The sequence below is a fragment of the Brassica napus genome, chromosome C3 (genome assembly GCF_020379485.1).
Source record: "Brassica napus cultivar Da-Ae chromosome C3, Da-Ae, whole genome shotgun sequence".
Taxonomy (NCBI): domain Eukaryota; kingdom Viridiplantae; phylum Streptophyta; class Magnoliopsida; order Brassicales; family Brassicaceae; genus Brassica; species Brassica napus.
Window position 1 is genome coordinate 31467122 of NC_063446.1, and position 23161 is coordinate 31490282.

At 34.9% G+C, this 23161-nt stretch overlaps 3 protein-coding genes, 1 long non-coding RNA gene and 2 pseudogenes across 5 annotated transcripts; 2 read left to right on the forward strand and 4 right to left on the reverse strand.

Moving 5' to 3' along the window:
* Window positions 1-547: 547 nt before the first annotated feature.
* Window positions 548-1699, forward strand: LOC106384417. Its single transcript, XM_013824382.1, has one exon. It carries the CDS (start codon window positions 548-550, stop codon window positions 1697-1699), a length of 1152 nt encoding a protein of 383 aa, XP_013679836.1.
* Window positions 1700-5510: 3811 nt separating this feature from the next.
* On the reverse strand, window positions 5511-5780 carry LOC106384419 (VQ motif-containing protein 22). The gene has a single exon (XM_013824384.1). The coding sequence runs from the start codon at window positions 5778-5780 to the stop codon at window positions 5511-5513; it is 270 nt and encodes an 89-aa protein (XP_013679838.1).
* Window positions 5781-6459: 679 nt separating this feature from the next.
* Window positions 6460-8529, reverse strand: LOC106384420 (annotated as a pseudogene).
* A 311-nt stretch (window positions 8530-8840) lies between these two features.
* On the reverse strand, window positions 8841-11828 carry LOC106389393 (annotated as a pseudogene).
* A 1705-nt stretch (window positions 11829-13533) lies between these two features.
* Window positions 13534-15283, forward strand: LOC125584553. Its single transcript, XR_007321468.1, has 2 exons — window positions 13534-13785; window positions 13898-15283. It is a non-coding gene; the product is annotated as an uncharacterized LOC125584553 (long non-coding RNA).
* A 72-nt stretch (window positions 15284-15355) lies between these two features.
* LOC106384422 (phospholipase D gamma 1) lies at window positions 15356-21026 on the reverse strand. 2 transcript variants are annotated; one of them, XM_048753241.1, is made up of 10 exons: window positions 20041-21026; window positions 19704-19823; window positions 19426-19620; window positions 19091-19342; window positions 18225-18293; window positions 17989-18136; window positions 17766-17914; window positions 17513-17641; window positions 17243-17440; window positions 15356-16046 (listed from the first exon to the last, which is right to left on the reverse strand). In XM_048753241.1, the coding sequence occupies exons 1-10, from the start codon at window positions 20872-20874 to the stop codon at window positions 15753-15755; spliced, it is 2388 nt and encodes a 795-aa protein (XP_048609198.1). In that variant the 5' UTR covers window positions 20875-21026; the 3' UTR covers window positions 15356-15752. The 2 variants fall into 2 exon arrangements, with proteins under 2 accessions (XP_048609198.1, XP_048609197.1); XM_048753240.1 differs by having other exon boundaries at window positions 17513-17680.
* Between the last annotated feature and the right edge of the window lie 2135 nt (window positions 21027-23161).

The window sequence follows — 23161 nt, forward strand, 5'->3', positions numbered from 1 at the left end:
TCTCCTTACTTATTTGTGATCGCTATGAACTGCATATCCTTTATGCTAAACAATGCAGCGGCTCATGGGAACATTCAGTACCATTCCAAATGCAGTAAGATGAAACTAACACACCTATCATTTGCCGACGACTTACTGATTTTCATAGATGGGTCTTTGGAGTCGGTCCAGAATGGCAGAATGTGCTTCAAGTCCTCAATGAATTTGAGCAACAGTCTGGCTTGGCGATCAGCTACCAAAAAACAAGTTTTTATGCATAAGTCTGTCTCCTCAAGAAATTGAAACAATACAGGCAGGCATCTACTGGAATGTCTTGTGGGACTCTACCTGTCCGCTATCTTGGAGTACCGCTCAATTCAAAAAAACTGAACCTTGCCAATTGTAAGCCTCTCATTACCAGATCAAGTCAAGACTCTCCTCTTGGTCAGTGAAGTCACTCTCCTTCTCAGGCAGGCTCCTCCTCATTAAAACTGTGATTGCGGGAATCACAACATTTTGGTGTTCAGCCTTCATCCTGCCAAAAGTGTGTGTTAGGCGTATCAACTCTATGTGCAGTGTGTTCTTATGGAAGGGAGATATTGATAGCCACAACTCTGCAAGAGTGGCTTGGGAGACAGTAGTACTTACAAAAGATCAGGGAGGCTTGGGGATTAGGGACCTCCAAACTTGGAATAAGGCTTGCTGCTTAAAGCTGATCTGGATGTTGTTCTTTCGTGATGGGTCTGTGTGGGTCGCTTGGTTCAAGGAGGTCATTCTAAAAGGGTCCATTCACAACTACTGGACAACTAAACCAAGCATCTCCTACTCATGGCTAGCCAACAACCTCCTCAAGCTAAAAGATGAAGTCTTCCCACTCATCAAATTGCGGCTGGAGAATGGTGTCTCTGCTAAATTTTGGTTTGATAACTGGACTCCCTTTGGAAGCCTTTCGACTTTCCTCAGTAACTCCTCATCAAGATTGGGTATTCATGAAAAAGCTTATGTAGCCTCACTGTGTAGGAATGGATCAATTTGGTGGCTTCCACCTGCAAGAACAGAAGAACAAGTTCAGTTACAGACATACCTCACTACCGTCACTCTCACTCAGGCTCAGGACTACTATGAATGGGAGCTGGAAGGTAAACCTACTCAGACTTATAGCACCCGAGATGTTTACACTTACTTGAGAGGAGAAATCAATTATGTGATTTGGGCTAACACGGTTTGGTCTTCCTATGAGATCCCAAGACACAGCTTCCTTGTTTGGTTGGTAATCGAAAACCGATGTCCAACTAAAGACAGACTGCTCGGATGGGGCCTTCAGGTTTCGCCACTATGTCTTCTTTGCAACTCAACTATGGAGTCTAGAAATCATCTCTACCACGACTGCCCCTTCAGCTTTGATCTTTGGTCCTTAGCTGCTTCGTGGTGTAGGATCACCCCCACTAGAGATTGGAACGATACAGTCTCTCAGATGATTGGACTACCGAGAAGCAAATCGAAGCGCCATCAAACTCTCCTAACTCTCCTAGCTTGGAAATCAACAATATACTGGACATGGAATGAAAGGAATGCTCGGCTTCACTTCAATGTATACCGATCAGTCGATACTATCTTTGCAGTCATTGATCGTCAACTGAGAAACAAGATTATGAGCTTCAGAGAATCTAATCCGGTTCTCTCCTCAGCGATGTTGCAAGCATGGTTTTCAGTGGGTTAGACTTCTCTCCATCGACGGATTCATCCTCTCCTACCTCTCAACCATTGTGTTTTTTGTCACAAGAAAGCTGATCGTCTTTTCTAATCTGGGTATGTGGGTTCTTTTTCTGTTTAGTTAATGGGTCATGAATTATTAAGGTTTTTTTATTATGAGTTTTAAGTCTGGGCTGAACCCTCTTAACTAAAGCCAAAAACTTGTAAACAATTTTATTTTCTTTTTATTTAATGAAAGCCTAAGTTACAAAAAAAAAAGAAACATATTCATGTATTTCAATACATAACAAATGTACTGTATTCCTTGACAAAAGAACAAAAGTAGAGTAATTATTTGGTATTATTACATATTAAGCAAAAAAAGTTTTGAGGATTTGGATTTGGGTTTGTCACATGGAAACCCAGTTAACAGCCTGGGCCGATTTAAAGAACTCAAAGTAAACCTGAGCCAATTATATTAGATTTCACGGCCCATTATATAAGCTTCTTCTGGTCCAGTGGATAGGATGGTCTCAATTCTCAAAATATTCGAGGAAATGAGAAAATGTATAGCATCCAGCCTTGGAATGAGCACTATTGCTGTATAACAGACTTGTCAGGGAGAGTAGACCGCGTTGATGAAGCCTACGAGTTTCTTAAAAGACTTGGTGAAGAAGGCAGGTGAATGTAACTGAATTTACACCCGACAATTTCATGTAAACTCCGTTACAAAAAAAAAAAAATCATGTAAACTTTTGTAAGATATAATCACATAAACGTAATAATGTTACTTGCTTTGAATTAATAAAAAGTTATTACCAACAACAAGCCATTGGCCAAACGATAACCATAACCTTATGAATATCAAAAATAAATTTTATAATGTATTTATTAGTGAGGTTGAACTTTATAGTAGGGTTTTTATTTTGGTTTGTATATGATGATCACATTAGATATTACAACTACCATATGCATGGAGATTGAAAATTGCATGAACAACCGAAAAAAAAACTTACTAGTCATTAAACTCAACCACTAGTCGTCCACCACTAAATAAACTCGTAAGAAATATATTTATACACACAGTTGTACTTTTTTATAAAACTACAAAAATGCTAGGTGAAAGGATACTAGAAAAGTTTGTTCCAGCCTATCATTTGATGTGTGTTTACAACCCTATATAATGTGAATATAATTTAATCATAATTAACATTAAAAGTTATAAAATATGATTGAGAGTCTTGAGCTGTTTTGTTAATTGTAATTGGAATTTAGCTCAAAATGCATATTGAGGTTAATGGGACTCGTAATGTTTTTAGATTCATCCCCTCTTCCTAACCCATTTCTCACTCGGTTTTATCATTTCGTCAATGTTTGGCTTTTGTATTATATTGGCCAGACTCGATATTAACGTCGATCAACGTCAAAGACCCGTCTCAGGCAAAATCGCAATTACAGTAATAACTGTAACTAGATTTTAACCCACCCGACTGGTCTTTGTTTTAATGATATATATAAATATTTAAAAATCTTAATTTAATTGAACGAATTTGTATTATCAAAGTTGACTGTTTAAATTTTGTATTTCGTCACTGTATTGTGTAATATTAGAATGTTGAGAGCAAACAATATTTTATTAAGATTGTTAACAAATTTACAGGTTCATAAAAATAAATATTTTATTTTATGTATATTCATTTGTTTATGAAAAAATATACGAAACCAAGTGTATCAATGGAAAAAAAATTGTTCAAAACGCAATCTATATTACATCAGAAATTGTTTGTTCTTAATATATGATAAATGCCATTAGAATATTCGGTTATTATACTTAAAATGGAGTTTTGATAATTTATTATTTGAAAATTGGATAAGGAAGGTGTGAAATGAGGGAATCAAGTAATTAGGATTATTGAAAGATATGTTAGTTTGTAAGCTCGATATATGTGGAATTAATGTGTTCGAATTATGTTTTGTTAAGTTTAGATTTTGTGTATATTTTTTGGAAATATATGCCGCATTTTTAACTTGGAAGTTACTTTTTGTTAACTTCAAAGTTTGTCTTTATTTTTTTAAAAACATGTCAAATTTTTAAGTTAACAATTTAAAGTATTAACTCTATCTATGTATCCAAACAAAATAGTTTTTATTAATCCTACTATTCATATACCCAAACAACTCTCAAATGTATTTTAGCTTTAATGAGATAGATATATATAGATAGATTAACATTAGAGCTAAGGAATTGAAAAAAATAATAGATAAACAATAATGATCTTTAATCTAGGCATAGGCATGTTAAGGGCATGATTATTGGGGGTCCTTGCTCTTGGATCCTTAATACACATATATTTATATGTATATATTATATATGCGTATATAATTGCGGGCTAAAGACTTTACGGAAACCCAAACCGAAAGTTCTTTAAAGTCTTTAGTCCGCAATTATATGCACATATATAATATATGCATACAAATATATGTGTATTAAGGACCCAAGAGCAAGGACTATACTACCTTCACCAAAAATCTTCCTAGGCAAGTTTGATTTCAACATGATCCAATAGTCTCATCCCCATATTTATTGTCAAAAGACTATTCTGGTCTTTCAGAAAATTCTATTAAATGTATTTCACTAATCCAAATTTTAGCAATAAAAAACGATTAAAAAAAAAAAAGCTAAATTAATTTTGTGGAAGGAAAAAGGCCAATCACAGTTTATTTTCGACTACAACTCATATATGATAGATAATATCAAACCATTATGCCATAAAAGAAGAAAAATATAAAGTTATAACTTATATTTATAATTTAAATTGAAATTTTCAAAGACTGGTTTCAAGAGAATTATGGATTGAAAATTTAGAATTCTCACAACCTTTATTGAGCTAATTTGGTAAAATTGCATTCACATTAAGTTCGTGTTTGAGAAAATGTCTACAATCCAATAAGAATACAAAAGTTAGCGTAAGCTAATTTGCTAAGCTAATTTGGTAAGCTAATTATGGATTGAAAATTTAGAATTCTCACAACCTTTATTGAGCTAATTTAGTAAAATTGTATTCACATTAAGTTCGAGTTTGAGAAAATGTCTACAATCCAATAAGAATACAAAAGTTAGTGTAAGCTATTTGCCTCGTGCATCCTCCATTCATATGCACGTTTTATAAAAGAAATTATGAAGTTACAACTGATATTCATATTTCCAAATCTATCGAACTAATGGTAAAGCAGCCAAAAGCTACTTTCATACTAATTTCATGTTTGAATGTCTACACTCCAATAAGAATAGAAAATTGGACCTAGGCTATTTGCCTCATATTTTCTGCATTTTCTGCACGTTATGTGTATATTCTATGACTAATATTTGAGAAATATATTTTTCACATGCAATTGATTTGAACTTCACGTGAGGATATTTCTATTAATCGCTAAGGTATGTGATATAAATATTAGTGCTTAAGAACATTTATTTTAATTAAGCTACGTCTAATAGAAATATGGGCTCCATAATTTTTGTCCGATAATTTATTTTGGTAGAAAATATACACATTTATTTGGGAAACACTATTTTATTTTTCTTATTGCCAATTTGGAAATTTGAATGCAAGCAATTATGCATGCAAGTCCAGTCACTGAATATTTGCCTCTCTAGGACCATGATAACGCTATACCTTATGCTTAAAACAAATTAAAGATGATAAAAACTTAAATATGAAATTGAAAAAACAAAACTAAATAACAAAGGTCAAAGATTTCATTATATGACAGAGAAAGTCAGACCTAACATTTCTGCTTTTCTGCGAAAATATATTTTCAAAACGAATCCAGTCGTTTTCTCATGGCAGCTTCGAAGAAGACGTATTACTACTAGTCCCCTCCTTAGACGACGGAGCCGAACCTCCTCCTCCTCCACCATCCGCCGGAGGAACTTGTTGGGAAGATCCGGCGGATGGATCCGACCCAAAAGCTATAGCGGATGGAGATACCGTGTACTGCTGAACCACGGCGCGGTAATTGGCTAGATCGGTGGTGATTACTATCGCTGGTGTATTACGGGGGGCTCCTGATCTTTCACGGCCTGTTTCTTGACTCGGACGTGAGTTCATTTTGTTGTGTGTCTCTGAAGCCGGACTGTGAGAGTTTGTAAGAAAGAAAAGTGCATTTGCCTTCGTTACTTGTTTGTTTATTTATAGGTTTTATTTTGATTCGACTTAGTCAGACGAAGACTATTCTAAATCAATCATGACTGTTAGTTGAGTTTTACCAACAAACTATAAGAATTAAGTTTGGTAATTGGTAATTGGCTACTTTCCCAACAAGTTTACGAAATTGATCTATTTCACTCTTATGTATTCTTTGATTAAAGTAGTACGTATAATAAGTCCTTCACTTTACATAAAACGTTACAGAGCTTACGACATATTTCCTGAAAGTTCTAACCAAAATTAGTGTGAATCCCTGAAAAAAAAGGTGTGAATCCTGATCCTGACGTGTGATACAAACTACATCATCGTTCTCTTTTTGTTAATCAAAAACAGCCAATGACCAAGCTTGGTGATAATCAAGCCCTAGTTAAAAAAACACAGACGATATAAAAGGAAGCTAATCTTGGGATCACACAATACAACCACAAAAAAAAAGTATAGACCTTCTTCTTTCACGTATCCTCTTCACTTGTTGGCATTTTTTTCCATGAACTCTTATTAATCACTTTGTCGTTTCGAAAAGATGACAGGCCAAGTGAGACACTTATTCTTTTTTTTTTTTTTTTTGAAACACAAGTGAGACACTTATTCTGATAGTAATATTATCACACTTTTGAAATAAAAACTTATACAAATATAACGTACTATATATATAATCACATTGGGAGGGCCATGAGAAGCATGGTCCGTTCTCCCAAAAAAAAAAAAAAATCTGTTTCACAAAATTAAACCCCAATCACCTTACTTGAATAATAACAGTACTTACCAATCCATATAAGGAATCCACCAAGAACAATGGACAAAAAGGATGGCTAACTATAAATAACAGACAACAGTGAAGACGGAAAGACACCAATACCACAGGTGTTCTCTTCTTGATCAATGTACAAAAGCAACTCTCTCAAGTCTGAAACCCATTGTGTTCTGTTCTCCCATGATTGTGTCCCAGAAGCTGTGTATATGTACATGAACGATGGGAGAGGGATTTGGGCTGATGATTCACAGAGACTTAAGCAGGGCAATGCAAGCCTTTGTTTTATTGGTTCTGAGTTGCGTCTTCTTTGGTTTTGGGCAGATGTCTCCGTGAGTTTTCCCGCTCGGATGACTTTAGCTGACGGATATCCTAAGGATTTTCCTGCTCAAGAATGAATATTCACAGTTTAGACTTAAATAGGACAACCCGAAATCTTTCAAAGATTAAATGTGTTGCTTCTCATAGTTCCAATGTCTAATGCAAATCTGGCTCTCTTATCACCATCACAACATTGATAAGACTATTCTCTTAATCAAGAAAAAAGTTTTTTAAAAAATAAGTTTCCTAGAAAGAGAGAAAGAGATCTGACCACTGTTTGGTAGAGATAACCGTTCCTTTGGACTGCTGTGAGATCTTGGAGCAGCACCAGGTCTTCTTGAGTTAACTTCAACAGCAAGATCGTCTTTAGCAAGCTTTGACCTAGCCTTGGATACCACTGGAATGCTTCCAGGTGAAGAAGAATCATTATCAGACAGAGATGGCCCTGCTGCCTTCCCACTCGGATACAAGAGTTGAAGTGTTTGGCATCCTGCTTGCAGTTTTCATCTGTGTTCTATGCACATTCTCACACTGCTCCATATTGTTTAAGTTTGCAACCTCTCTCTCTGAGGTTACTAGTGTCAAGAAACCGGTTCTCCCATGGACGAACAGCCATCCATCTCTCCAGCCAGTTCCATCCCCAGTTGTTTTTGTCAGGTTGAAATTCACTGTGCGCAGACAGCTGCCGAGTTCCTGCTTGCCACTACAAGACAACAATTTAAATGTAAGAGAAAGAATGATCTATTAACTAGCACAGAGGTTGTTGTGAGTAACCTGGTGAGTCAAACCATAATCCATAGCCCTCTCACGCTTAGCTGCAGCTTCCTGCCTCTTTACCAGCTTTGCTTGGATTTTCTCAACAGATCCATTGCTATCACACCAACCTTCCTGATAGATGAAAAGACATTGTCAACACAAGTCTATAACTCTCTCAACAAAAAATTAAAGTGATTATCACCTCTATTTCTCGGACTCTGGCTTCATTTGCTACCTGCTGCTGAAGTGTCTGCTGACCTGTTTCACATTCCAAGGAGAGACGAACACGTCTTGCACGTGCACGAGCCTAACGCTTTTATGCACCGAAGGGTTACAGCTGCTTGTTTTCTCACAACGTGTCCTCTAACAAGGGCTTGTAGTCTAACCAAACCCTTCAACGCTCTTAAAGCCCTTCTAGCATAAAAAATACATCATCCATAAAGTAGAAAGCAAAACAATAACAGATTATAGGACTTAACAAGGCTAATATTGATACCAGAAAGGCTCGAAAAGCTTATTGGATGCGCGTTGCAGCCATATATATGATCCTTCCTTTGTTCTTCATAAGCTGCACCATATGATTGTAGTTAAGTTGAACTAGAGACTCCAGCCTCTATCACACTATGCACAGTATTTAATTCTTCAAGTCCATCTTGGAACTTTTCAGCATCAAAACCAACTGAATGCTTTCTCCCAAACCGGCTCTTGGTAGGAATCTTGTTTGTGATTTGGAGAGAATAAGAGGAAAGAAGGATTTTATTTTACTTATATCTTTAGGTTCTTCATACACTTACGTACGTAGAGCTGTTGGGATTGATGCATCGATCTTATGAAGTCTTGCCAATTCTTACTTTCAATATTTTCTTCATTTCTACATGTCAATATTTAGTGGTGTGAACCAATCCTCTCAACTACTAACTAATGATCTTATGACATTAACCACTCGACCAACTAGATTTTTCATAAAACTTCTAACGTTTCGTTTCTCATAAAAGAGGCTGCAAGCAAATGCTATCTTCAAAGCCTGTGCAACAAATGATGCTACAGAGAAAATATATCATGTATGTGATGGATCAGGATTATACCCAAATTTAGAATTGTAATTGAAAAAACGTCAGTAAAACACACATGTGTGGCTACGAAATCAACTACTTTGTTTTACCGAAAACATAGTTCTTCAAATACAGAGAAACAAATAACATATAGGGAATGGGAAACACACAATGCTAAACAAGAAACACTAACTGTGATAGTCCGATCTATCGAAATACAAACACAAATAAAATATTTTGAATTAGCTGAAATGATATCAGCCACAACCTTCTTTCTCAGAAGGCCGTCTGGTTTGGTTGCTTGAATTTATTCTTCTAGATTCTTCGCCTTCTATTTTAAAACGTATGGAAAAAGAGAAACATCGATACATTAATTATATCAGTTATTCATTCATGGTGACAGTTCTAGTATAATATAAATTTGAAAAAAAAATTCAGAACATCACCTTTTTAATGAATTGTGGTGTCTGCGTTTATTTGGGACAAAAGCTTTCGTGAACCACTCTGGTTTGTAGGAAACCAGTACGTATCCCATCGTCAATCCAAAGAAAACACCTGGTACGAATCCTATTGCAGCTGCTATCCAACTCAACACCTCTTCGTCATCTTCATCTTCTTTTGGATCTGGCGTTTCAGATTGTTGACATGTTGTCGCGTGGATACAACCACAAACTTCATTAATTGAAGGACCATACAGTCCCGGGTTATCCTCGAAAGAAGAACAAGGCTGCGTCAGAAACTGAGTGCCCCCTGGCACTAGACCTATAAGCTGGTTATGAGAGAAGTTCATGTAAGCAAGGAACGAGAGGCTCCCAAGCTCTTGTGGAATCTCTCCTGAAAGCTTGTTTTGTGAAACATCCAGTGACTCAAGCTCTGCCAGGTTTCCCATTGATGATGGGATGTGGCCAGTGAAAGCATTGTTTGAAAAGTTGAGCACATGAAGCTCTTTCAGTAGACCAATGGACCTTGGAATCTCTCCTTCAAATTTGTTCCCAGAGAAGTCGACTGCTGTGAAGATTTTTAAAGATACGTTCCAGATTCCTTTCTACACCTTTATTCACCATAACCACTGAATCAGAATAATAGCTTGTACCCATGTACCTCTCTGCATATCTATCTTGATTTTGTTCAATGGTGGTATACATTGCCGTCCAATTCACGAAGAAGTCCGATGGCAAAGTTCCATTGAAGTGATTGTGGTTTATGTCGATGATCCGTAACTTAGAAAACGGAGTTTGATGTATTATTGGTCCATGAAATGCGTTGGAGCGAAGGACAAGAACCTGTAGCTCCGGCAGAGAACTCAACCAGAAAGGAAACATGTCACTGATTTTGTTGCTTTCCACATTCAGAACTTGAAGAAAAGGGATACTGATGAATGATCTTGGAAGCTTCCCCACCAGACGGTTATGACCCAAGTCAAGGGACACTAGACTTTGAGACATGTTCTCTGGAATATCTCCACTTAGATGATTTTGTCTAACATTTAGAACTTCAAGAATTCTACTGAAATTTCCCAGACAGCTAGGGAACGAACCACTGAATTTGTTGCTAGACAAATCGAGAGTGGTTAGAGAGCGCAACTCACATATGAAACTAGGGATCTTGCCCGTGAAATTGTTGTTGGCGCCAGACAAGTAACTCAGAGATGTTTCTCGGACATAAGATAGCCCATGTTTCTTTGGGGTTTGGAAACCAATCAATGTGTTGTTGGAAAGACTCACATACTCAAGAAATGGAAGCTCCCATAACCATCCAGGCACTTGACCTTTGATTTTGTTGTTGGAAATGTCTAGTGTCGTCATGTTGTGTTGTGTTCGTAAGAGCTCCGGAAACTCGATGATACCGCATCCTAACAAGTTCAACTCACGTAACAATGGAGGATCTGAAACCAAGCTACTGTTCTCAGTTGAAACATGGTTTCCCGAAAGATCCAGTGTATAAAAAGTGACTTCAAATATGGTAAGATTGCATTCAAGTCAAGTGTAGTTGTGGTGTTCAAGTGGGAGAGGTAAAGACCATTTAGCGACTTGAGACGAGAGAAGATGGGAAGGTCAACTGAGCCTTGGGTGTTGAGTTGAGAAAGGTCAAGTCTCCAAAGGTTGACTAACTTGGAGATTGATCGGGGGATTGATCCGATGAAGTTGTTATCGCCAAGGCGTAAATCTTCTATCTTAGAGGATGAAGATATATTCCCAAGCTCAAGAGTGCCGTTGAGCTGGTTATTTGACAAATCAATATAAGTCGAAGAAGGGATAGGTCCAGTAAAAGCGTTTTGTCCCACGTAAAATAACTCCAAGTTGGAGACTGAGCCTATGTTAGGTGGAAGCATGCCCGAGAATTGGTTTCCGCTGATTGATATGGAAATCAGCTTTGTTAGATTTAGTAGTTTAAGAGGAAAGTTACCATGAAGGATGTTGTTTTCAACATCTATGTGAATGAGATGATTCGAACTGCCAAAAAAAAGATGAGATTTCACCAACGAAATTGTTTTGTGAGAGGTCCAGACCAGTGAGATTCAAAAGATTTCCAAGTGAAGATGGAACTTTACCAGTAAATTTGTTTTGGGAGAGATTAAGAGTGGTGAGCTTAGAGAGGTTTCCAAGTGAAGATGGGATTTCACCACTGAAATCATTAGCTGAAAGGTCAAGAGTGGTTAGCTTTGAAAGGTTTCCAAGTGAAGATGGAATATTACCGCTGAACTCATTACTTGAAAGGTCGAGAGTTGTTAAAAAAGGAAGGCTTCGAAGCAGAAAGATAGTACTGTTGGAGTTGAACTGACCACGGAGGCAACTGTCACTAAGGTTCAGCTTGATCACATCCCCGAAACTGGCATCACATCTGATACCGTCCCATGAACAACAATCGCTGTTATTCTCCCATGACTTTAGAGGTCGGTCAAGACAAGGCTTTTGAATCTGGAACTTGTTCTTGAAATCCAGAATCGCATCCCTTTGGTCAGGATGACACAAGTGTCTACCAGGATCCGCAAACACATCTCGAAATAAAAAGATAAAAGAAATAAAAACAGAGAAGAGACTGATTGAGTTCTCATAGTCTTTCATCTTCTTTACCTTCTTTTTTTTTTTGATCAAATCATCTTCTTTACTTTCTTATCGGTAGTTATAATCAAGAAAACAGTTTCACGTTTCCATCAGCTTGACTGACTAACGAGTCTTTCTACTAACATGATTGGTCGAATTTTTTTATTTTTATCAATACTATTAAAAGGAAATGAATCTTAAAAAATCTACGTATAAAAGTTGTTTGGACACTTTCATTTATCTCATTATTTTTTTGTTTTACCTTAAATTTAAACTAACAATATGTTACCATATATTTCTCTAACAATAATTTATTCAATTCTTTTATTTATTTAAATCTCACTCCTAAATCCTAATCACTACTATTACTATATTTACCATTTTGATTTTTATTCGTAAAAGCATTGAAACTAATGTTTTATATTATCACTTTTATCGTATAATATATGATTTAAAGCAAGAGAAGTTAGATGACATATATGTGTACATTCTAACTTCTTTTTTCTTTTATAATAAAGTAATCATATAATATATAAATTTTTTTACTAAAATCTCATATCATATACTAAACTTTCAACCGTCTATAGTTTGATAGATATTTTCATATTTAAAAATGAGTTTTCTGAATATTCATGTTACCTTCACAAAAAATGTATAAACTCATTGGTTCTGTTAAAGTTAACCCGACTTCGCGATATCAGTATTGATTATTCACGATTTTGAAAATTATTGGTTTAGATATTATACTTTTATATACTTTTCACTTAAAAATGAATCAATACTATTAAAAGAGAAATAGTCTTAAAAAATCTAATATAAAAAAGTTGTTGGAGTCATGTATAACTATTTTTTTTTTTTGGTAATACCATTAATCATTCTAACCATACAATATTTTAAATATTTTTAACAGATCCTAATATTATTCCTTATGATACCTTTACTCAGAAAAATATTTCATCAATCATGTTTTTGTACAATAACGTTAAAAATCTATATCAAAAGGTTGTTGGACCTGATATGGACGTAATGGCTCCACATATGTTCGGATATTTAGGATCCTAAAAAAATCCAAATATCTAAAAAATCTGAAAAATATTCGAAACTCCAAACAAGTACTCAAAAATTCAAATACCTAAAAATTCAAAATCTTATTCAAAATCAGACACGGTGAACTGAAAAATACCCAATTTTTTTTTAATTTGAAAATTTACCTGAAATCAAAAACTATAATCGTAAGCCAAAAACTTAAAAAAAAATATCCATAATACCGGAAACATATTCGAAATATCCAAATATACCTAATAAACACAACATATTTATGATCGGGTCTAGGGTAGGATCCAGACTCAAACAAAGACCTGCGGGTCCAAAAAAACCCAATAGGTTATCTTCTCTGGATCTGAACTAAACCTATATTTTCGGGTCGGTTCGATTTGTTTTTTTGACCTGGATATAATTCTCATGCCTAAAAGAAACTTACGTAAAAGTGTACATATAAAATCTCAAATAAACTAATTCATAGATTATATAACTGTTAAAAATTATATTTTTCGATATAATAAGACTTTGTATTATAATATAATAAAAAACTCCGCGCTTTCCAAGCGCGGATCAAAATCGGAAAGCGCGGATCAAAATCTAGTTTACTTTTAAAACACTACCGAGCATTTAGCTAGAACTTGGTAAAATACATTGCCAAACAAGTTAAAGGAATAAACCAAAAAGAGTTAGGATTTTATTGTTCACCTAACAATAGTTAAACTTTTCAGTTTTCTCTTTCTTCAACCCCTCTCTTCTCTCTCTCATTACGCGAAATTGTTCTCTTGGTTTTCTGTGTTCTTAGTCGGATCTCATCCCTTAGGAGTTCTTAGTCGAATCTCATCTCATTAGCTAGCTTAATCTTTATGTATCTTCTTAGTCTATCAATTAATGATATCTTCCATACGCTCTCTCGTCCTATCCCCTTTGACGATGAAAACAAGGTATTTGTTTTTTTTTTCATATATCTCCTTTGAATTTTTATTGTATTATTAGCGTTTCAATGTGATGATATAAAGTCTGGAACATGTCTTTCCACCCATCTTTCACCGACAGGGAGAGCCCATTTAAGAAGTTTCCATGAGAAGAGCTTAACTTTTGGCGCACAAGGCATAGTCCATACACTGTTCTTCCATTTGAAACCCACTGCAGTAGGTGGGAGTTCTCTGGTTTCATCATTGTTAACTGCAGTGTAGTAGCCGGACTTGGTAGAATACTCACCCAACTTTTTACCTAACCAAACAAGCTAATCCGGAGTCCGGAGTCTGGTAGGATGCGTCTGATTTTCGCTACATCCCATTCCCCTGTTGCAGGGAGCATTAGCTCGGAGACAGAGAGAACGAGGTGTTGCTCGTTTGGAGGGCCCATTGGTCGCTGTTGTCCGGTTAAGCTCAGCCAAGGATCGTCCCAGATGCTGATTGATTCTCCATTTCCTACAGTCGAGCTGAGGTTTTTAGCCAAAATATCTCTTCCCAAGAGAATGCTTCTCCATCCATGTGATATCGAAGAGGTCTTTGTAGCGTGTAGAATATTGTTGTCCGGGCAGTATTTGCCAAACAAGACCCTACCGAGGAGGCATTGCGGGTTTTGGAGAAGCCTCCAGCTAATTTTGACTAACAAGGAGACATTGAAGTTTTGGAAGTCCTGCAGACCTAGGCCTCCTAGTGCTTTCGGTTTTGCCATGCTGTCCCAGGAGACCCACGCCATCTTTCTCGAGTTCTCATTATGATCCCACCAGTAGCATGTCACTGCGTATTGAATCCGCTTGCAGAGCGAAACTGGCAGGCTGAAGCAAGACATGGGGTATGAGGGAATGGCTGAGAGGACACTTTGAAGCATGACAAGTTTGCCCGCTGCAGAGAGGAATTTGTTGGTCCATCTCCTCGCTTTCTGCTTAATCCGTTCTACAATTAAGGAGAAGAGATCCCTCTTACGCCTCCCAAAGTGTTCGGGCAAGCCCAAGTATTTCCCCACACCACTTTCACTTTGGATCTGCAGCACATCTTTATCCATTGTTTTCAGCGATACTGGCGCTTTCCGGGAAAAGGTGATAGCAGATTTGTCTTTATTTATTGACTGTCCAGACGCGTGTTCGTATTTGCTCAAATTGGACTTGAGGGCTGCACAATTCTCTTTATCGGCTTGGAGGAAGAACATTGTATCGTCCGCAAAGAAGAGGTGAGTTAGTCGAGGACTGCCTCTAGCCACTTTCAAACCTTGAAGTAGGCCTTCTTCTTGCACTTTGTTACATAATCCCGAGAAGACCTCACTACACATAATGAATATGTAGGGAGAAAGAGGGTCATCTTGACGGATTCCTCTACTTGATACTATCTTTCCTTTAGACAAGCTATTAATGAGGAAGGAATATTTAACAGAAGTGATACAATGCATTATGCATCTGATCAAGTTTTGGTGGAATCCCAATCGGTTTAAAACTAACGTGATATCTCTACTTTGATCATGATTACAGTAGACAAGTTATAGGGTAATTTAATTTTCATGTACCAAAAATTTGAGAACCCTTTTTCTCTTAACCATTTTCACAATTAAAACTTAAACTTACATATTCGTACAATTACAATCTTAAAATTACACAACTCAAGTTTTGACTCTAGATTACATGACAATTTCTCCTGACGTAGACCTTATTTAATTTAAAAGGAGTCCCAATCCCACAAGAGAAATCAACAAAATCAGACGAGAAAAAAAAAAAAAAAAAAACCAAAAAAGCATACAAGTAAAACCCAGGAACGACATAAAATGCCATGCACATATATTCATATTCCTCTGGGTTAAAGAGGTTTTACCCTTGAATCTGTTCTTATTATAGCCACGAAATAGCAAGAAATGTTTCACGCTGGCATTGATACGGGGCATATTTTGCATACGAATCAAACCAAGGTAATTTTCAGATGGTGAGGTTTTCTTTGATCACAAAGCCTGTGTCTATAATGCTGCCACCAAGACCTGGGAATGTCTCGCATCCAGGAAGAGAACTCACTTTGCCTGTCCTATCGACTTGAACGGGATACTTTAGAAGATGACTTGTCATCTCCGTGACTTCCTCTGCTGCATACTGTCTCCAGTTAAGCTCACTCAATCTCCTAACTCGTCTCACGCATTCCATGTTCTCTGGCTCTTCGAAACCTTTCTCTAGAGACCCTAGATGTTCCGCCCACAGCGACATTCTGTATCCAAAGATCTGCAAGAAATAGGAAAATATGCAACAAAACCATGTTTTAGGGAAATATGCAACAAAACCATGTTTTAGAGGAGCCAGATTTGTAAATTGGTGACTGTGATCTCAAACTTTCCTAATTATAGGGAAATATATTGGACAGAACTTAGGTGAACTTTTAAATTCATTCACCATTTGAATGACACATAGATTATTAATTAAAAAATATTAAATTAAATAAAAAATAATTACGAAAAAGAAAAACGCTAATTTTAACGACGCTAACGCTTCCAGTTAAACCTTAAACCCTAAATCGTAAATTTTAAACCCTACACCCTAAATTCTAAACCCAAATCCAAACCCCTAAACCCAAATTCTATACCCTAAACCCTAATCCTAGATCCTAGACCCTAGACCCTAAGACCCTAGACCCTAGACCCTAATTATATACCCTAAACCCAAAAACTAGACTATAAACCTAAATTCTATACGCTAAACCCTAAACCCAAACCGTAAACCTTAAACCCAAATTATATACCCTAAACCCAAAACCTTAACCATAAGTCCAAACGGTAAATCCTAAACCCAAACCGTAAATCCTAAACCCAAAACCTATACCATAAACCCAAATCCTAGACCTAAAACCCAAACGGTAAACCCTAAACCCAAACCCTAAACTTAGATGCTATAGGATTTGGGTTAAGGTTTAGGGTATAAGATTTGAGTTTAGGGTATATGGTTTAGGTTTATAGTCTATTTTTGGGTTTAAGATATATAATTTGGGTTTAGGGTATACGATTAAGGTTTAGTATATAGGGTTTGGGTTTAGGAGTTGAATTTGGGTTTAAAGTTTAGGTTATAGGGTTTAGAATTTAAGATTTAGGGTTTAGGGTTTCGCTGGAAGTGTTAGCGTCATTAAAATTAGCGTTTTTATTTTTTGTAACTATTTTTTATTTAATTTAATATTTTTTAATTAATAATCTATGTGTTACTTTGATTATAAAGTGTGGGATGAATTTAAAAGTTCAGCCTGGAGTCTGAACTTAAGTTTTGTTCAAATATATTCTAGGAGGTCTCATAGTCCCCAAGATCTCATAATAGACTGTGGTGGCTACTAAAGCTCCAAGCCTGTGAAGCAGAAGGAAAAACTCTCTAAAACAGATTGGTGGGTTTCTGGTTTTGTGTTATTTGAATGCAAACTCAGATTGAAATTTTATTACCTGCCCACGAGGATGAGAACCTTTCTCAGCCCATGAGTGGTGTGGTTGATATCCTCCCATTGCGATTTCAGTATCCCTAGATCCTTCCAGGGATCTCTCGTTGATATTCGCAGAACCAATTAAGACAAACTCATCGTCCACTATCATACCTTTGGAATGAACATATATCATGAATCTTCGACTCTTCAAAGCTTCCACCTGGATTATTTTGTTGTTTTAGTGAGACAAATGTTATTAAAGCGAAGACTTCAACAATCTATATGCATATACCTGTGGGGCATCTTCTTCCTTTGTGTTGTTGTTAACGTTTCCATCAGCAACCTCTCTGGTTCCAAGACAGAAGAAGTTCAAATAGTCTTGTGGCTCATACTGACTATCAAGTTCAGCTTCCACAAGTGCCTTGTAGATAGTTAGATACATCATTTGCATGGTTTTATACTGCAGAAATGATGAAAAGATTCCAGTCTAAAGGATGCGAGATTGTTATTCAAGTCAGTTAATATTTAGCAAACTAAGTATTTACCTGATATTGTAAAATGCTCTGCGTAACGATACCCGTTGGATCACCTTCCGGCAGCATTGGGATGAGAATATAAGCAGCAAAATTTTCTCTTGCTCTAATTTTATTAGCAATCTTAAGCGCAATTTCCATAGGGATTAGATTATTAGCACCTGCATTTCAAGAAACCTTGTAGTATTATTGCACGAGTTGACTGAATTGCCTTCAAAGGTAACAATTTTCTTACCAACGATTTTATGTGAATCCCAGTTAAATGATGATCCAAAAAAATATTGGTTCTCAATGTAAATGAAACGCTGAGCAGATCTTATGGCCTTAACATAAGCCGTGTGTATGCTCATGTCTATAAGTATATTCTTCCCACATTGAAGATTCTGTTGACATCTTAATAATCATCAGTAAATAGCTACATTGGTGGTGACTGAAGATGACAAGTTTAAAAATGTTCAGAATTGTGCTTACTCTTGCACTAGCTCCCTTTGAGTCCTCTGGAAACGCTTTGACTGAGGTTGAATCAATGGACCGAAAAACCTAAATAAATAGTAAAAATATAAATTAATAATATGGGGACTATTATTAATATATAGAGTTACTATTTTACAATATTTTTTTTGAGTTATATATTTTTGAAGTATATTATTATATAAGAATAAGAAGAAGGATTTATTTTACTGTTGATATACTGATTAAATATTATGTTATTATTATGCAATTATTTGGTGTATATGAGATACATATAGTAAATGTGGATGGTATTTTAGATGTCATATGACAAAATCACATCAAAATATTTTAAGTGGTTATAAAAATTAATATGAATTAAACTGTGAATAAGAAAGAAAAAATACAATGTTTTATTTATATTTATATAAATAATATATATATATATATATATATATATATTAATTATGTTAATATTAGACAATATATTTGCATAATTTTTTTAAAAAATTACTTTATTTCCAGATAACAATACAATATAAAGAGATATCTTATTATTTTTAATATGTTTTTATGCGAAAATTTTATCATATTAATTTATAATCAATTATCTAATATAACTTATAAATATAATATGGTTAATATGAATTATTTTTAATTATATGATAAATTATACAAAATATTCATTAAAGATATAAAAGACATTAACCACTCCAACTTTCAAATCAAATTGTATTATTTGCACTTGTCTAATCCGGAACTTGTGAAATTTATTAATTTATCGAGTATTAATTTATTAAGTTAAATTAGTTCATTGGAAAAGAGATTAGATTAATCCTTTTGTCACCACCACATATGGCTACAGTCCCCTCATATTTCTCAATTACCTGAACATGCCAAGACTCTGGATCATTTTCATCAACAAAAGAAGCTTCTGATAGTCCCATGATATTTGGAATTCTGTCAATCTTAAGCAAAGCATCCTCAGAAGACGATCTGTGTATCGAAATCCTGTGCCTTTTCTCTGAAGCCTGTAGCCAACGTTGTTCAAAATTAGCAAGCACGTCATACGCTGCTGGACCATCAATCATGCTGTGCAGATCATGCCACGGTTGTCTTGGTCCATCATCCTCAGTAGTCTAATACGGAAAAAGAAGTTTCTTTACACTGATCAAAAATAGTAGCAAAACTGAACCAAACAAGAATTGTCTTGAATGGTTACCCCAAAACAATTGTTATAGAAATCATCTTTATGAAGAGTCTTTAATGTCGTAAAGAGAGGATGCTTAGGCGTATCAAAACGTCCTTTGCACACGTCTAGCCCTCCAACAAACGCTACGATCTTTCTTCGACCCTGAGCTGCCTCAGCATCTACAATCACAGTTTTCTGATGATGTGTGTAGATAGTTTGAACTTCCTGATCATCACAATGAGGTTCATAGGATTAAACTATACATACAAGAGTTTAAGCAGTGATGCAGTAATTATTGAGCATCTTACCGTTTTTTTTACAAAGCTATGAAGACCTCTTCCCCCAGATCTAGGACAAATAATAACTTGCACCGACGAGTTCTTAAAAAAATGGCGAGTCTCCTCATCGCTTGTCTTCATATATCCGCGCTGCATACCACAAGCATTTCGTTAAAACAACAAAAGGTTTGTGTAACAGACGTCATGTGAGATTGGTCTAGTGTTGTAACTTGTAGAAGACGTTAATATTATATAACCCTTTTCATCTATCCAGTTTCAATCTACTATTATTATAGTTTACAAGGGATATGATTAAGAAAAGATAGACTGTTAAGAGAAAAACAATACATAGTTAGGCACCACTTACTGTTCTGTACCCCAGAAAGCTCCTTGAAGTTGGATCATCCCACACCAATAGCAACACTCTAACACCTTCTTGAGATCTTTCTTTAAGCAAATCCCCTAATGTACCATTGGTCGGATCATTATTGCGACGAACCAGCCTAACCGGATGGTAAACTGACCAACCTGTGATATAAATCAAGTTCTTTGCCTGTCTAATCGCATCAGCCATATCCTCCCAGCACTTTCCATGTATATACTTCATCCCACCATCGAGATCTACACTCGGAAGTGTCCCGTCTTCAACATGGGCATCTTGATACAGAGTAACTCTACCGCCTTTCCTCAAAGGGAAGTATGTACCGGGAACTCCTTCGCACTCATTACCAACACCCATTTGGTAAAATTTCATCATTTCCACGGGAGTGTATTGAATAGCCAAACTCAACACAGCACCCTTTTTACATGGCTTCCCACTACTATCAAGTATCGGAAACAGCCCTTCGATCGTGTTTCCTGAACATAACTCCTCGGTTGGGATTCCAACATCTCCTATGAACTTTGCTCCAAAACGGTCACTGTCTTTCACCACAAACTTAACCACCTTAGCATGGTGAGCCACCGGTACATAGAAATGCTGCTTCCACACAGGATTCTCATCGTTGTCGACCACAAAAGTTGTGCCAATCTTTGCACCTGCGATAGAGACAGTCACGAAGGGATCACTTGTACTGTTCTTCTTGTACCTCCGAAAACGATCCATGTTAGGAAGATTTTTAGCTTCCTTCACCCAAACGTCTAAGTTACCATGTAACAACACTAATCTCAAAGAACCGTTACTTGACCCTTCCATTGACATGAGTCTCGGTATAAACCGAATGATGCGTCGAGAAAAAGCGGAAAAAGTACTAAATAAGAAAAGGATCAAATGTCGAGCCCAACCCACAAAAAGAAAAAAATCTTTCAGCAAGACCTTTGAGTTACAGTTTCAGAATAGTCTTGAGTTATAAGTAGACGAATCAAGCAGTGAGCTCGTAATATATAAGGTTTGTGTTGTCAGCCGTACGTTGTTGACCGTTCAAATTTTAGCCATTGACACACTTCAACCGTGGTCCAGGCTTTCAATAAAACCTTCCTTAAATCGTATGGGGACAAGACAGAGAATGCAAATTATCAGAAGAAACAAACGTGAGACTTAGAAATACGTTGACTTGGCCGGATATTTGGAGTTGACCTCGAAGTCAAGAAAATAATCTATACTATTATCTGCGAATTGTTTTTTTGCAACAGAACTCTCACTTTAAAAATTAGGGTTAAAATCGATGCTATGTTTAATAAATTATTATATTTATTTAATTTTATATAATTGATCATAAAATTAACTACAATGAAAAAAATTCAAAAAAAAAGATGCAGCATTAATGGTAACTAAATCGAACATTAAACTAATACATGCATTAAATTCAAATCAAAAGATATTAAAACAAATTATCTGCATATTTTAAAAAGAGAAAAACAATGTATAGGATAATTTTGGTCAGTTTAGGCGTATGTTTGGTTTCATCATTAATTATATAATTTATCATACGAATATAATTATAAACCACTCTAAAAAAACGTGTTTTAGTAATTATTTTGTTTGCAAATATTTTGATAATAGTTTGCGACATGCACTAATCAAATCCCTTCGTTTCTTTACAAAAAAATAAATTCTTTAACTTCATACTTTTGTAGAGCTTATACATACAAAAAATTATACTATTATTTACGAAGTAATTTTCGCAACAGATCTCTCATGTTAAAAGTTAGAGTGATTAAAGTCGATGTTACCCTTCATGAATTATTATATTTATTTAATTTTATATAATTGATCATAAAATTAACTACGATAAAAAAAATTTCCAAAAAAAGATGCAGCATCAATGGTAACTAAATCGAACATTAAATTAATCTCCCTTTATATTAATTGAGAAGTCACTTAAGTGATTTATGCTGAAGTGTCGCTCATAGGAGAGCTATCTAATTAATTGTTATCATTTGATTGGTTGATGGTTTTTTAATTTGTTTATTTAATTAAAGTTTTTAAAAGGAAACTAACCCTAGAATTACCTAATCTAATATATGTTTTCAAATATACAATTAAACATCTTAAATATAGATGAATTAATATAATTTATTTATAAAAATAATTAAATATCATAGATTATAATATATAAATTGATGATGTACATTTAAATACATATGATATTACAAAAACAATTATAAAACGGGTTTTAATATATTTATATTAGTGGTGAATACAATAAATCATAGATTCCAAAAAATTAATTACTGTAAACCTAATAATATTAATTAAACTCACTCATTCAACCTATATTCTAAAATGTTTCAAATAAATGCAAAACAGTCAAATATGTAATTTTAAAAAATTCTCATCATTTTCCAATGACAATGTGATATCATAAATAAGTTATGATTTTTAGAAATGATTAAAATATTTTTATATTTTAAAGCATCCCCCTAACTATTAATTGAAAAGTCACTTAAGTGATGTATGATGACGTGTCGCTTATAAGAGAACTCTCCAATTAAATGTTATAATTTGATTGGTTGATGGTTTTTTATTTAATTAAAGTTTTTAAAAGGAAACTAACCCTAGAATTATCTAATCTAATATATCTTTCCAAATATACAATTAAAAATCTTAAATATAGATGAATTAATATAATTTATTTATAGAAAAAATTAAATATCATAGATTATAATATATAAATTGATGATGTACATTTAAATACATATGATATTACCGAAACAATTATAAAAACAGGTTTTAATATATTTATATTAGTAGTGAATACAATAAATCATAGATTCAAAAAACTAATTAATGTAAACTTAATAATATTAATTAAACTCACTCATTCACCCTATATATATATATATATATATATATATATATATATATTCTAAAATGTTTCAAATGAACGCAAAACAATCAAATATATAATTTAAAAAAATTCTCATCATTTTCCATTGACAATGTGATATCATAGATAAGTTATGACTTTTAGAAATGATTAAAATATTTTTATATTTTAAAACATAAAAATTATATGGTAAGTCATTTAAAATTATATTAATCAAAG